Raw genomic sequence first — 16,946 nt, 5'->3', positions numbered from 1 at the left:
GGTATTTCATCTTTCTGGAACAGTCAGGTTAGACTACTGTAATACAGAGTTGCTTATTTAACATACTTTACTAGTGTGAAGTGTACATTGGCTTTCTTAAAAATAATTTAGTTGGCCTTGACTATTTCACTGTTAGAATCCTTCATATATGAATAAGAACCTGTTTGGAGGGAGTAAGGTAACCTGTGCAGTAAAGATGCTAGTCCAGTTGCTTAATGTGCTACTGGTGAATCCAGGTGATAGGCCTGGTTTAATAACCTCAATGGAAAAGACTAGAAGGACTTTTTGTTCTTTAACTGTGCCTTGAGCTGTAGATTGCATTAGATTTTCAACTCTTGTCTGCTTGTATTTATATGGTGCGCAGTAGAATGGGTTCCCAGTCCTAAGGGGTGCTCCGTTTAATACATCTGGATTATGATTTCTTTAATATAATAGTTGGTTTTACGGCATGGTGGCATTGGTTGTGGGTTTCCTGCCTAAATAAGGTTCAGAATTTAACTTTTTACAATTCTAAAATGAAAGAGTATGGCTTAGACTTTTTTGGCTGGGAGGTACTGTTGCTGTTTCAGATGGTGTTTGTACTTTACAAACTGTCTTATTAAAAGGAGAGTTTGAATTTTGCTGTTGGGGAGGGGGGATCTATATCTGTGAAACTTAAGTTTGTGAACAATGAGTACCCACCAATTAACTAGTAACTGATGTATGGGGGGGGATTAGAACTCTCTTCTCCCTGGGTTCTACTACATTTTTAACTAAGAATTCATGCCCCTACCACTTAGAACTGTTTGTTTTTCTTCTGGGGAGAAAAAAAAAAATCTGCAATTGTCATGTGGGATAGCCCTTAGCATTCTTGTCCATGTTTAGCTTCTATTTCTGTTGAGGAAGAAATTGGTATGAACTTCCATTTGCATTTTTACAGACAGTATTTTGCAGATGGGATGAGCTACTTTTTCAGAGCTCAGAGTAGCAGCCATGTTAGTCTGTATCCGCAAAAAGAAAAGGAGTACTTGTGGCACCTTAGAGACTAGCAAATTTATTTGAGCATAAGCTTTTGTGAGCTAGTTCACAAAAGCTTATGCTCAAATAAATTTGCTAGTCTCTAAGGTGCCACAAGTACTCCTTTTCTTTTTTTCAGAGCTGTTATCCTGAAAGAAAAGTGGTACTCCTCTTTAACTGTGCTTTCTTCAGAAGACCATAACTATCTAAGTACCATCTTTGCTTCAGAATACATTGTTTGGAATGCCACTGAGTTGACTTAGGAAGGACATAGATCAATATGTAGACTATTTTGTTAAAGAAAAATCGGTGTTCAAGTGATAGAAACAAAATGGATTAGAATGTCTAATCTTCTCCTATGAAGATCAATAGTATGCATTTAAAAACTCACATCTTTCAAAGGTAACGGCCTTGCCTTTTCTAATTTCTTCACACGCTCAAGAGCTTTCTTCCTACTGGGCAGAGCAAGATATTGTCAGTTTGTGATATTCAGACTGCTTTCTGGACCTACAGATTATTATAAATCATTACTGAGATATTTGAAAAATGAAGTTTGTAAAATCTTTTTTCACAATCTGGAAAGCTAATGTTCATAATCTTCAGAATCTTGCTTGGTATAACAACCTTCTGAAAAACATAACCTGTTTTTGTGAGTTTAGCTTTCATAGAGCAGCATAGGGGAGCAATATGATATTTAATTCATATGTAAATACAATGTTTTGTTTACTCTGTCTTCAGTATCTTTTCTCCCTGCTTTCTCTTCCTGAACAGAATTACAGGTACTTTGTTACTAATAATCCTAATGCAGTGTTATTAGGAAGAGAACTTTCCTTATAAATGACCCTTTTCAAGGTTCAGTTGGACTACACGCTTTCAAAATGTATCCTTTTATGTTTCCTAGTAGGCCTCTGTTGTACTTTACTGAATTTCTGTAATTAATTTGTACACTTGCGTTTTCAACAATTATAATATTTTCCCACAAACTGTCCTACTTCAGCAGAGGTAATCAAAATCTTTAGTATATGTTTATCTTTTTATAGCCATGTAATGCATCTGATTCTGAATGATCCACTGATTGAAATATGCCTCAAAAATGGTCATATTGCATATTGTAGGCAAACTGATTGTATAAAAACATTTCCTTCAGTGTAGAATCTCTGTCCTCCAGGCTATTGCTCTCAAAAGCCAAATGAAAGAGCATCAACAATTTCTGAAACCTTAGTTGTTCCTGAAAGATTAAATAAAGTTTTCAGCATCTGAATTCTCTACAGTTTGGCCAGTAGTGAGGCCGGAAAGAAAAATGGCCTTCAGGCATCAGGAGGAGGAAAAAGACAATCCAGTTAACCACTCAAGAAATCAGTAGTCCCTATTAAACCAGACTGTTGGCTGCTAAGTTGTTGCTTTAAAATCCTAACCCCTGTTCACTACCGTGTTAAACAGAAATGTTTGAGGACCCTTTCTTATCTTTAAAGAAACAGGAGGGCACTCTTGACTCCAGGTTAAAAATTTGTCATAGCTTTTAAGTGTCTTTCAAGTGCATTCTTAATTCAAGAAAAATGTTTTCTGAATGTCATTTTGTTGTAACATTTCACTTTCAATCTTACCAAGTGAAGTCAAGGATTCTTTGTTCAGCCAGTGTTGATGTATTCCATTACTTTGGTGTTAGCATAAATTTAATGAGAGGAAAAAAATGTTCATGGTCAACATGGCAAATTAATAGCATTTACAAAGGAGGCTGTTGATCAACATGTTACGCTAATTGGCTGCCATTTATGTGTGTGTTGGATAAGTGGTGGTGTAAAAATCATTGTTGTCCTGTCTTACATTACAAAACAAATAAACCTCCTAAATTTAAAAAATATACAGGACCAAAAAAATGCTGCTGTGGCTAAACAATAAAGTAAAAAGCAGTGTGAGGCAAAAAATCATCCTTTAAACAGTTGAAGTTAAATCCTATTGAGGAAAATACAAAGAAGCCTAAACTCTAGTAAATGAAGTATAAAAATATAATTAGGAAGGCAAAAAAATTTGAAGAACAGCTAGGCAAAGTAAGAGCAAAATTTTTTAAACACTTCAGAAGTAAGAAGCCTGCCAAACAACCAGTGGGGCCACTCGGTGATTGAGATGCTAAAAGAGCACTCAAGGAAGATAAGGCCATTGCAGAGAAATTAAAAACTCTTTGCATCATTCCTCACAGCAGAGCATGTGAGGGAGATTCCCAAACTTGAGCCATTCTTTTTAGAATCATCTGAAGAACTGTCCTAGATTGAGGTGTCAGAGGAGACTTTGGAACAAATTGATAAATTAAGCAGTAATATGTCACCAGGATTTCATCCAAGAGTTCAGAAGGAACTCAACTATGAAATTGCATAGCTACTAACTGCAGTACGTCACCTATTGCTTAAATCCGCTTCTGTACCAGATAACTAAAGAATAGCTAATGTGACGTCCTTTTTTTTTTTTTTTAAAAAAGGCTCCAGAGGCGATCCTAGCAATTACAGATCAGTAAGCCTAACTTCAGTACTCGGCAAATTGGTTGAAACTATAGTAAAGACCAGTATTATCAGACACATAGATGAACAATGTGTTGCGGAAAAATCACATGCTTTTTTTTTTAAAGGGAAATCATGCCTCACCAATCTACTAGAATTCTTTGAGGGGGTCAACAAGCATGTGGACGAGGGGGTTCCAGTGGATATAGTTGTTTAGATTTTCAGAAAACCTTTGACAAAATCCTTCACCAAAGGCTCTTAAGCAAAGTAAGATGTCTTGGGGTAAGAGGGAAAGTCCTCTCCCGGATTAGGAACTGGTTAAAAGATAGGACACACAGGGTAGGAATAAATGGTCAGTTCTCAGAATGGAGAGAGGTAAATAGTGGTGTCCCCCAGGGGTCTGTGCTAGGATCAGTACTGTTAAACATATTCCTAAATGTAGAGAAAGGGGTAAGCAGTGAGGTGGCACAGTTTGCAGATGATAGAAAAGTACTCAAGATGGTTAAATCCAAAGCACTGTGAAGAATTACAAAGGAAAAATCACAAAACTGGGTGACTTTGTAACAAAATGGCAGATGAAATTCAATGTTGATAAATGCAAAGTAATGCACATCAGAAAACAATCTCAACTATACATATTAAATGATGGGGTCTAAATGAACTGTTACCACTCAAGAAAGAGATCTTGAAGTTGTTGTGGATAGTTCTCAAACCATCCACTCAGTGTGCAGCAGCAGTCAAAAAAGCTAACAATGTTGGGAATTGTTAGGAAAGGGATAAGAAGACAGAAAATATCATTGCCTCTCTATAAATCCATGGTACACCTCCATCTTGAATATGGCATGTAGAGCTGGTTGCCCCATTTCAAAAAAGATATATTGGAAAAGGTAGAAAAAGGGGGCAATCAAAATGATTAGGGGTTTGAGAGAGTTATCCTATGAGGAGACATTAATAAGATTGGGACTATTCATCTTGGAAAAGAGATGATGGGGGAGGGGGAAAGGGGGGAATATGATTGAGGTCTATAAAATAATGACTGGTGTGGAGAAAGTAAATAGTTATTTATGCCTTCTCATAACACAAGAACTAGGAGTCACCAAATGAAATTAATAGGCAGCAGGTTTAAAACAAACAAAAGGAAGTATTTCTTCACACAACGCACAGTCAACCTGTTGAACTCGTCTTGGTAGAGGATGTTGTGAAGGCCAGGACTATAACAGGGTTCCAAAAAGAAGTTCATGGAGAATAGGTCCATCAATGGCTATTAGCCAGGATGGGCAGGGATGCAACACCTTACTCCGAGTATCCCTAACCTCTGTTTGCCAGAAGCTGGGAATGGGCAACAGGGGATGGGATCACTTGATAATGACCTGTTCTGCTCATTTCCTCTGAAGCAGCTGACATTGGTCACGATCGGAAGACAAGATACTGGGCCGGATGGTCCATTGCTTTGAGCTAGCATGGCCATTCTTAAATTGAGTCAAACTAGAGAAGTGGGAATTTCAGACTTTGTGCTTTCTATTAAGAAACAGTTGTCTCTAGTACTTAGCTGGAGGTAATCTAGGTTTAGTATTAAGCTAACTTCTTTTGCCTAGCTTGATATCAAAGCTTGTTAACTCAATCACCACACTTTTACTTATTCAACTAACGAAGTAGGATTATTGTGATTAAATTGTTGATTATTGAAATAGTATGTATGATGGGTATTGTTTTCTCATTAAATGTAGGCAGTAACAGGAGATTGACATGGCTATGGTGTAGCTGTTTCGGCACATAGAATGGACATCCATCTTGAATGGTCCCTTGCAAGTCATCTTGCTTCTGCAAGATTTAATATGAGAGTGTTTAGGCTCTTAAATCCCTCAATTGAATCTTCCAACCTCCTTCATATTTAGTTTTGACCTCAGCTCTGTAAACCTATAAAAGTGTACCTTCTTTGTGCTTTGGACATGACCCCTCCATTACACTCACCTTTTTCTCTGCTGGTGCAATACTGCAGCTTGCCAGAATGGTCTAAGTATTTCCTCAATCAAACCAACAGATGTTAAGAATGTGCCATAAGTTTTGACACTGAAAAGTTTAGTTGTGCAAGGGCCACGTTTCTGAACCATCTAGCAATCATGATTACTGCACTGGTCACATTTTATTTCAGTTGTCATAAAGATATCCTGACCCTGCCCAGCAGAGGCCTTTGAAGACGCTGAATTGTCATTGATGAAAGTCTGATCCAATGTGTGATTTCTTCAGATAGAGAACCTCCTGTTCTCTGACTACCCAGATAGATAGGCAGGTTTTGTTTCCATTATATAAGAGGTGCACATGCTTTGGTTTTAACACCCTTGATCTTGAATCTCATAGATTCTGCAGCTTTTTGCAGTTCTTGCAACATTTTTTTTAATAAGTGTTGCTTAAGGTAGCTATGTTCAGCCTTCTACACTTTGCACTAAATTTAAGCATACCTTTGTTAAGTGGCATGCAACTTTTTTTTCTGCTGAAAGGTGCTTTGTCTCCTCAGTCCCAGCTCATTTTTAGTGAAGTAAAAGATCTAGTATCACAATAGTATGTGTCAAGAGAAATTCAGTATACAGCAGTAATCAGTATTTTAAAATATTGAATACACCACCGGAATTAATTACGTTGTATCATCCATTATTCTAAAAATACAATAAAAGCACAGCAGAAATTCTTTGACCTCACAGATTTATTTAAATCCCTTGGTCAAAGATGTAAAATTAAAAATGCTGATGATTGATTTTTACTTAGTGCAAAGGACTTGTTAGTGAACTAAGTCTTTTGCAGATATTTATATTACAACCAATAAGATGTAAGTAGTTTCACAGAATGTAAGTTCTAAGGATCACATTCTGCCTTCACTAGAGTAGATATGAGACAAGTGATCAATAATATTATTGCCTTTCATATCGTAATGTCAAACCTAGGCCCTGACCTTGAATGTCTAGTTAAAATCTGGCTTGACAGCATAGGACCCATGCTGGCTCACCTCAGCTTTCCTCTTTTTAGGTTACTGTATATCCCAGAGTGGAGCAAAATGAGGGACTGAATAACCTTATTTCTTATCTAGCCTCAAGTGCAAGAAGGGTTTTCTCACACTAAATCCACCCATCCTCTTAGTCTGTGGAATTCAAGATCAAGGCCCTTTTGAACATTTTACTAATCTCTAGACCTCCAACCTAGCTTTCTGGCAATACTAGCAGAGATACATAAGTAGAATCCAAGACTTAGTTGCTTAAATTTGGAAACATAATTTTGGGTGACTGAATTGATACACCTTTAAAGGAACTTGTTATATCAGAAGTGCTTAATGCCCAGCACTTACCTGGATAATTTATGTAGAAGAAGAATTGCCTATTGCTTTCTGAGGAGTACTCATACATAGGGGCTTACTTCAGCATGTCTGGAGAAAAGCCTACCTCTCTGATACAAGGACTGGCAAAATCAAAGATCTGTTGTTGACCATCATTAAGGGGAATGTGTCAACTTGTTGCTCAAGAGTCACTGATGGCCTGCCTGGAAATTAGTCCTTAGGCTTGCTTTTACATGTGGCTGTCCAGTACTACCATAACCACCAGACCCCATGGTTTTAGGACTATTCAGATTTAACTTGTTTTCCTCCAGCTTTTGAAGAAGGGAATGGTCTAGTGATTGTGAGCTGTACCTAGTTAGCTAATAAGTGTTTTTATGAATTTAGAAAACGTTATATAAATAAACTGCAAGTTAATTTATATTAAGTGGTGTTTTTAAGATGAACAGCCAAAACATTCTTCAGTAACCAAACAGCCTATTTCTGTTGTCGCAGACAAAGCATTTTCTTGAGACTAATTTCTGTTTTTTTCATGTTAATTGGATTTAAATTTCTTAGAATGTATAGGAATAATATGAGTGATTTATGAGCCTAAATGACCTGTGAGCCTAAATATGAGCCTAAATGACCTATCTTTAATTTTTTGTCATTTTATATTCAGATGTGCTAATATGCTAAGATTTACTCTAATCAAGGTGCTGGTCATTACTTCATTAAGATAGCATTGAGGATTTTGTGCATACAGGATTTGCGTGTTGAATTCTTAAGTTATTTTTCATTTTCTTTTAATAAGAACAAGCATCCTCCCCTAAGTTTATAGCATGTAATCTGAGGAAAGACAACTTTCTGAAGACTTTAAGTAAATATGTTAATTAGTTCATGAACTTAATATTGTTTCCTGTCACTTTGTAAAAGAACTGACTAATCTGTTCCCCCTCTCCTCCTCTTATGCATATTGTGTGCTTCTTCCTTCACATGTCCGTTCATTCTTGCTGTCACTATGGCTACTGGAAGTATGTGGGTGTCAGCTATTCAGAACTGTGAAGTATGAGGCAGAATGGAGAGGAGAGGGTATCATTTGATTCTTTCCCAGCAATGAGAGGAGGGCCACACTCACACTTGTCTCCAAGTGTCAAAGGAGTGATCCAGCAACTAATTTCAGTTTTTTGGCTATTGGTGGCTTTTCTTTTCTTCCTCTTCTCATCCCTCTGTGATGGAAGGGCTCAGTCTCAGTTGCAGAATTATATTTTTGTGGTCTGAAGTTTTGAGGAAGGAAAGGTCCTGGCTATTGCCGTTTTCTGTCCTATATCCCCTCCCTCCCTAATAACTCCTGAGAGCATATTGGCAATAGGATACTAGTTTTCAAAAGCACTGATGGTTGGAGTCTGATTTATTTGTACGTGAAACATATTCAGTAACTGATGTTTTGGGTTTTTTCTACAAAAAAACAGTCTTGGGACGTAATAGCTCTAAAGATCACATGACTGACAACATATGTAGGAATAATTGCAGATATTTTGATCATATAATTGCATGCCATTTGAAAACCTGCATTACCAGTTATTATGACTTGTTGAGACCTGACAGGTTCATCTTAATGGTTGATGTGTAATAAATGTCTTATGTGGCTAGCAAATGACTAGACTCACTACAATTTCAACCCACTTTTTCTAGAGGTAAATTATCAGAATGACCTTTTTTTTTTTTTAGTTGGGATGAGAGGAAATGGTGACATTCTAAGACATTTTGATTACTTTACCAGTTAATTTTTAGCTGTTGTGGTGTAACAATGTAAGCCAACACAACTTGGATTTAATTTTTTTCTCTGCTTTTTTTCTCTCCTCAGCTTTGTATTCCATCATATTGTTCTCTGTGTTTTTGTGGATTCCTTTTGTCTATTTCTATTATGAGGAGAAGGATGAAGATGATACCAGCACATGCTCAGTAAGCTGATTTATGCCACACCTAGTGCGGACTTGTTTCTTAAGGTCTGAATACAGTAGCCAAATAATGAAGTCTAACAGCTGTTCTGCTTCAACTGTTCAGAGTAGCCTTTTGTTGAACCGTTGTCTCTGATCTTAATTTTAAACAAAATAAATAGGGCTGTCAAGCGATTAAAAACGTAATCGCAATTAATCGCGCCATTAAAGAACAGAATATCATTTATTTAAAAATTTGTTTTCTACATTTTCAAATATATTGATTTCAATTAAAACACAGAATACAGTGTACAGTGCTCACTTTCTGTTTATTTTTTGTTACTAATATTAGCACTGTAAAAAAAAAGATGGTATTTTTCAATTCCCCCATTATAAATAGTGTAATCTCTTTTTATCATGACAGTTGAATTTACAAATGTAGAATTGTGTACAAAAAATTACTTCATTTAAAAACAAAACAGTGTAAAACTTTAGCGCCTACAAGTCCACTCAGTCCTACTTCAGCCAGTTGCTCAGACAAACAAGTTTGGTTATAACTGGCAGAAGATAATGCTGCCCGCTTTTTGTTTACATCACCTGAAAGCGAGAACAAGCATTCGGATGGCATTGTCATAGCCGGCGTCACAAGATATTTACGTGCCAGATGTGCAAAAGATTGGTATGTCCCTTCATGCTTCAACACCATTCCAGAGGATGTAAGTCCGTGGTGATGATGGGTTCTGCTCGATTATGATCCAAAGCAGAGTGGACTGATGTGTGTTCATTTTCATCAACTGAGTCAGGTGACACCAGTAGAAGGTTGATTTTCTTTTTTTGGTGATTCAGGTTCTGTAGTTTCCGCATCAGAGTGTTGCTCTTCTTTAAGACTGCTGAAAGCATGCTATATGCCTCGTCCCACTCAGATTTTGGACGGCACTTCAGATTCTTAAACCTTGGGTTGAGTGCAGTAGCTATTTTTAGAAATCTCACATGGTACCTTCTTTCAATTTTGTCAAATCTGCTGTGAAAGTGTTCTTAAAACAAACAAGTGCTAGATCATCATCCAAGACTGCTGTAACATGAAACATATGGCAGAATGCAGGTAAAACAGAGCAGGAGACATACTGAACTCCTTGGAGAACTGTCACAAATTTATTAATGCATTTTTTTTTAACGAGCATCAGCATGGAAGCATGTCCTCTGGAATGGTGGCTGAAGCATGAAGGGGCATACGAATGTTTAGCATAGCTGGCATGTAAATACCTTAAAGTGCTGGCTACAAAAGTGCCATGCGAATGCCTGTTCTGACTTTCAGGTGACACTGTAAATAAGAAGCAGGCAACAGTATCTCCCATAAGTGTAAACAAACTTGTTTGTCTTAGCGATTGGCTGAACAAGAAGTAGGACTGAGTGGACTTGTAGGCTAAAGTTTTACACTGTTTTGTTTTTGAGTGCAGTTATGTACCAACAAAAATCTACGTTTATAAGTTACTTCGACAACAATACAATCTCTGTATCGTACTTGCATGAGGTGTGTTGAAAAATACTATTATCATTTTTACAGTGCACATTTGTCATAACAAATAATATAAAGTGAGCACTGTACACTGTATCCTGCGTTATAATAGAAATCAATATATTTGAAAATGTGGGAAAACATCCAAAAATATTTAATAAATTTCAATTGATATTGTGGTATTTAACAGTGCAATTAATCACCATTAATTTTTTTGAGTTAATTACGTGAGTTAATTGCTATTAATTGACAGCCCTAAAAATAAAACTTACACTGACATTGTTCTAAACTTTCAAGTCTTTAATTTGAAGAAGTTGATGGTTACTTCTGTTTTAATTCACATAGTAGACTTCTTTAAAAATATGCTAAATTAAGGAGTCCATTTGAGTTGCAATATTAAACATAGAATATCAGGGTTGGAAGGGACCTCAGGAGGTCCTCTAGTCCAACCCCCTGCTCAAAGCGGGGATCAATCCCCAACTAAAGCATCCCAGCCAGGGCTTTGTCAAGCCTGACCTCAAAAACGTCTAAGGAAGGAGATTCCACCACCTTCCTAGGTAACCCATTCCAGTGCTTCACCACCCTCCTACTGAAAAAGTTTTTCCTAATATCCAACCTAAACCTTCCCGACTGAAACTTGAGACCATTACTCCTTGTTCTGTGATCCGGTACCATTGAGAACAGTCTAGATCCATCCTCTTTGGAACCCCCTTTCAGGTAGTTGAAAGCAGCTGTCAAATTCCCCCTCGTTCTTCTATTCTGCAGACTAAACAATCCCAGTTCCCTCAGCCTCTCCTCATAAATCATGTGCTCCAGCCCCCTAATGCCCTCCACTGGACACTTCCCAATTTTTCTACATCCTTCTTGTAGCGTGGGGCCCAAAACTGTACACAGTACAGTAAGGCCTCACCAATGCTGAATAGAAGGGAAGGATCATGTCCCTCGATCTGCTGGCAATGCTCCTACTTATACAGCCCGAACTGCCATTGGCCTTCATGGCAACAAGGGCACACTGTTGACTTACAGTGGACGAGAAGCTGGATGTAACACCTAGGTCCTTTTCTGCAGAACTGCTGCCTAGCCACTCGGTCCCTAGTCTGTAGCAGTGCATGAGGTTCTTCCATCCTAAATGCAGGACTCTGCACTTGTCCTTGATGAACGTCACGAGATTTCTTTTGGCCCAATCCTCTGATTTGTCTAGGTCCCTTTGTATCTTATCCCTACCCTCCAGCGTATCTACCACTCCTCCCAGTTTAGTGTCCTCTGCTAACTTGCTGAGGGTGCAATCCATGCCATCCTTCAGATCATTAATGAAGATATTGAACAAAACTGGCCCCAGGACCAACCCTTTGGGCACTCCGCTTGTTACCAGCTGCCAACTAGACATGGAGCCCTTGATAACTAATACTTAGCTTAATGTTAATTATCCATGATATGCTCAATTGTAGGAGTCACATTTTAGCAGAATGTCAGGCAGAAGGAACAAGTCTCTTGATCCCAACCTTCCTTACACCCAGGGTATAAATACTGCACCCTGTAACAGTCAGGTATTCTTTCCTGAAGCGCTGATCGTAACTGGGCTCTGAAGTAAAAGAAGAATGGCAAAAATGGCTTTGAGGTCATATAGTCAGAAAACCTGCTCCTCCTTAGGAGGAGTAACTAGTCTCTGGGGTGGCCATGTTACAAAAGAGTGCCATTAAATGAAAATAAGCCGCAGTGGTCTCCTGAAACTAGAATTTATTCCAAATGCCACATTAAGAGAATAGTTCATTCTAATGAAAATGTCACTCAAACTCACCATAGCAGTACTACAGAGTTCAGATTAGGGCATGTTCCAGATACATGCTTGTATTTGTCACTCTACCTCATAGTACCAGCAGCATAGTTCTTATTAGTCTATTAGTATAGTGCCTTTTTCTCTATTGAATAACACACCCAAGACAGATGTTCAAGAGGATTTAAAGGAGTGACATCTGGCCAGAGCAGGTTGCCCAAGCTTATACTGTGTAATAGATCTTAATTTCATATGGTTATTACCTCTTAACATCAAACTATACAACTTTTTAGATCTAAGGCAGAAATTTGCATTCTTGAAACAAAATCCGTTTTAGTTAAACAGTAATATTTTTATAGACCGCATGTCCCACTAAATATTCTATCCTGTGATTTATTGATTAAAATATGCAGATGTTCTAAAAAAATCAAATATTAAATATATTACAACTTTGTTTAATTTAAAATACAGCATGTTCAAACTGCACTCAAGTATACTCTGGGATTCCTCATGGTTTGCGCAGTTCTTCTTCTAATTGGGTAAGTATATACATGCGTTTGTACTGAAGTGAAGGTAAAGGAAAAAATTAGATTAATAAATAACTGAAAAGGTAAAGTGAAAAATAGCATCATAAGAAAAAATCCCTATAAAGATTCTAATATCCTGAATCACCAGAGCAAAGCTAGGGTAGGTTATGGTAACATCAGACCCACAATGGATCTTTTATTTTATTTTTTATTTTTTTCTGTTCATTTTTTTTAAAATTCTTCATAATATACAGATCTAAGTGGGGGAGAGACTCTCATACTGAAGATTTTCAGGGATGTATCTTAAATATTTGAATCCATTTTTATAGTTGAGGAAAACTATCCAGCTTTTTCATGTTGCCTATTGTATTTTGTTGCATACACTTAGGAGGCAGAATTGAAGTTATGCATGCAGCTTTAACTTGGATTTTTCTGACTTTGTGCAATCTTGAATCTTAATATAGTTGTCTGAAATATGCTTATAATTAGTCATAAGTTTACATCATAATATACACCACAGGCCATATAATGAGAATAGCTAAACTTTGATTTCCTTTTTAAACCTGTGAAATTAATTTGTACATTAAGACCCTAATTCAGGAAGTCGTGTGCATGGTGGGCTAAGAGTTATGCCTGTGCATAAATGCTTTCTGAATTGGGATCTAATAGTTCAGTGTGGGCTCATGCTTATGTACATATATACTTGTCTTCGGTGTAAAGGCTTTATTGGCTTTAGTTTGAGAGAGATATAATACATTACTCAAGTAAGGGAATAAGAAATTCTTTTCTTTCCCATAAATAATAGTGTTCTGCAGAAGTTAAAACATTATTCCATGTCCTGTTTTTCATCTTTAATAATTAGTTGCCATAAATATAAAGGGAAGGGTAAACACCTTTAAAATCCCTCCTGGCCAGAGGAAAAACCCTTTCACCTGTAAAGGGTTAAGAAGCTAGGATAACCTCGCTGGCACCTGACCAAAATGACCAATGAGGAGAGAAGATACTTTCAAAGCTGGAGGGGGGGGGGAAACAAAGGGTCTGTCTGTCTGGGTGTTGCTTTTGCGGGGACACAACAGGAATGGAGTCTTAGAACTTAGTAAGTAATCTAGCTAGATATGTGTTAGATTATGATTTCTTTAAATGGCTGAGGAAATAGCCTGTGCTGAAAGGAATGGATATTCCTGTCTGTGTCTTTTTGTAACTTAAGGTTTTGCCTAGAGGGATTCTCTGTTTTGAATCTAATTACCCTGTAAGATATTTATCATCCTGATTTTACAGAGGTGATTTCTTTTTTACTTTTTACTTCTATTAAAATCCTACTTTTCAGAAACGGATTGCTTTTTCATTGTTCTTAAGATCCAAGGGTTTGGGTCTGTGGTCACCTATGCAAATTGGTGAGGATTTTTACGAAACCTTCCCCAGGAAGTGGGGTGCAAGGGTTGGGAGGATTTTGGGTGAAAAGACGTTTCCAAACAACACTTCCCTAATAAATAAACACAGATAAACGTTTCGTGGTGGCAGTGGAAGTCCAAGGGCAAAGGATAAAATAGTTTGTACCTTGGGGAAGTTTTAACCTAAACTGGTAAAAGTAAGCTTAGGAGGTTTTCATGCAGGTCCCCACATCTGTACCCTAGAGTTCAGAGTGGGGAAGGAACCTTGACCGGAATATATACAGTACTTAGTTTATGTGCCATGGCAGGTTCTTTCACTAAGTAGTATTTAAATGTTTCTAAAGTATGATGGAGCATTCAGTTTCTTTAACTCTGTGTATGGTATCTTCACAGGATGAACCCTAAAAAGTGATCCTTGGATGGATAGACAGAATATCAAGTAGATGTAGATATTACCACTGTATACAGACCTAGTGAGAAATATCACTGAAGTACTGAGTCCAGTTCTGATGTGTGTACACCAAAAACGATAGTGACCAATTGGAACAAATGCAGAAAAGAGCTACAATCATAATTTGGAGTTTGGAAAACCTGCTTGAGCTTAATTAGTTTCACTGTAAATCTATTTAGCTGATTTAAGAGACTGCGAAGAGGTGACAAATTCAGGCTAGAAATAAGATGGAAAATGTTTGTGTGGGTAACTAGCCATTGAAATAACTTAACTAACTTAGCTTTCAGTCTCCTTGAAGTCTGCAAGTCAAGAGTGAATCATAGAATATCAGAGTTAGAAGGGACCTCAGGAGGTCATCTAGTCCAACCCCCTGCTCAAAGCCGGACCAATCCCCAACTAAAGCATCCCAGCCAGGGCTTTGTCAAGCCTGACCTTAAAAACTTTTAAGGAAGGAGATTCAACCACCTCCCTAGGTAACGCATTCCAGTGTTTCACCACCCTCCTAGTGAAAAAGTTTTTCCTAATATCCAACCTAAACCTCCCCCACTGCAACTTGAGACCATTACTCCTTGTCCTGTCCTCTTCTACCACTGAGAACAGTCTAGATCCATCCTCTTTGGAATTCCCTTTCAGGTAGTTGAAAGCAGCTATCAAATCCCGCCTCATTCTTCTCTTCCGCAGACTAAACGATCCCAGTGCCCTCAGCCTCTCCTCATAAGTCATGTGTTCCAGTCCTCTAATCATTTTTGTTGCCCTTCACTGGACTCTCTCCAATTTATCCACATCCTTCTTGTAGTGTGGGGCCCAAAACTGGACACAGTACTCCAGATGAGGCCTCACCAATGTCGAATAGAGGGGAATGATCACGTCCCTCGATCTGCTCGCTATGCCCCTACTTATACATCCCAAAATGCCATTGGCCTTCTTGGCAACAAGGGCACACTGCTGACTCATATCCAGCTTCTCGTCCACTGTCACCCCTAGGTCCTTTTCCGCAGAACTGCTGCCTAGCCATTCGGTCCCTAGTCTGTAGCTGTGCATTGGGTTCTTCCGTCCTAAGTGCAGGACCCTACACTTATCCTTATTGAACCTCATCAGATTTCTTTTGGCCCAATCCTCCAATTTGTCTAGGTCCCTCTGTATCCTATCCCTGCCCTCCAGCGTATCTACCACTCCTCCCAGTTTAGTATCAGCAAATTTGCTGAGAGTGCAATCCATACCATCCTCCAGATCATTTATGAAGATATTGAACAAAACCGGCCCCAGGACTTGCCCTTGGTGAATCCATGCGGACTGTTTCTGATCACTTTCCTCTCCTCTAAGTGCTTCAGAATTCCTTGAGGACCTGCTCCATGATTTTTCCAGGGACTGAGGTGAGGCTGACTGGCCTGTAGTTCCCAGGATCCTCCTCCTTCCCTTTTTTTAAAAATGGGCACTACATTAGCCTTTTTGCAGTTGTCCAGGACTTCCCCCAATCGCCATGAGTTTTCAAAGATAATGGCCAATGGCTCTGCAATCACATCCGCCAACTCCTTTAGCGCTCTCAGATGCAGCGCATCCGGCCCCATGGAGTTGTGCTCGTCCAACTTTTCTAAATAGTCCCGAACGACTTCTTTCTCCACAGAGGGCTGGTCACCTCCTCCCCTTGCTGTGCTGCCCAGTGCAGTAGCCGGGGAGCTGACCTTGTTCTTGAAGACAGAGGCAAACAAAAGCATTGAGTACATTAGCTTTTTCCACATCCTCTGTCATTAGGTTGCCTCCCTCATTCAGCAAGGAGCCCACACTTTCCTTGACTTTCTTCTTGTTGCTAACATACCTGAAGAAACCCTTCTTGTTATTCTTAACATCTCTTGCTAGCTGCAACTCCATGTGTGATTTGGCCTTCCTGATTTCACTCCTGCATGCCCAAGCAATATGTTTATACTCTTCCCTGGTCATTTGTCCAATCTTCCACTTCTTGTAAGCTTCCTTTTTGTGCTTAAGATCAGCAAGGATTTCACTGTTAAGCCAAGCTGGTTGCCTGCCATATTTACTATGCTTTCTACACATCGGGATGGTTTGTCCCTGTAACCTCCATAAGGATTCTTTAAAATACAGCCAGCTCTCCTGGACTCCTTTCCCCCCCATGTTATTCTCCCAAGGGATCCTGCCCATCAGTTCCCTGAGGGAGTCAAAGTCTGGTTTTCTGAAGTCCAGGGTCTGTGAAGCTTGAACTCCTCTAGAGTTTATGGGTTTGATGCAGGAAGTATTTGATTAAATTCTGTGGCCTTTTAGTAGGGGTGGCAGAAAGGAGAGGTTATAACTACTGTAGGCACAGTGTAGCTTACACTGGCCAGAGCTTAGTTCTGTTATGTCCAGTTAAGTTTGCTCTTCTGCTGTGTGGTCTTCCTTGTGCAACCCGCTTTCAAGCTGCTCCCACAGTCTGTTGTATATGCTCCTATGTAATCTTCTGGATATCTGTCTGATCCCCTGTACCCTTTTGGGGGGGGGGGGGGGAGAGAAGTGTCTTCCAGGTTTACTAAATATCTGTTGGCTAGATTCTGAACTAGATGTCTACC

The 16,946-nt window shown here is 38.7% G+C and overlaps 1 protein-coding gene across 2 annotated transcripts in view; it reads left to right on the top strand.

Annotated features, from left to right (window-relative positions):
• The window catches only part of LMBRD1 (LMBR1 domain containing 1), a 245,666-nt gene that overhangs the window by 30,942 nt on the left and 197,778 nt on the right, over window positions 1-16,946 (top strand). For both annotated transcript variants that reach the window (XM_075126513.1, XM_048846014.2), the window contains exons 4-5: window positions 8,657-8,754; window positions 12,491-12,558. In XM_075126513.1, coding sequence (XP_074982614.1) covers window positions 8,657-8,754; window positions 12,491-12,558 — 166 coding nt within the window. The remainder of the gene's footprint in view (window positions 1-8,656; window positions 8,755-12,490; window positions 12,559-16,946) is intronic.

The sequence above is a fragment of the Caretta caretta genome, chromosome 3, assembly GCF_965140235.1.
Source record: "Caretta caretta isolate rCarCar2 chromosome 3, rCarCar1.hap1, whole genome shotgun sequence".
Lineage (NCBI taxonomy): Eukaryota > Metazoa > Chordata > Testudines > Cheloniidae > Caretta > Caretta caretta.
This window is presented reverse-complemented; position numbering and strand designations above follow the sequence as displayed.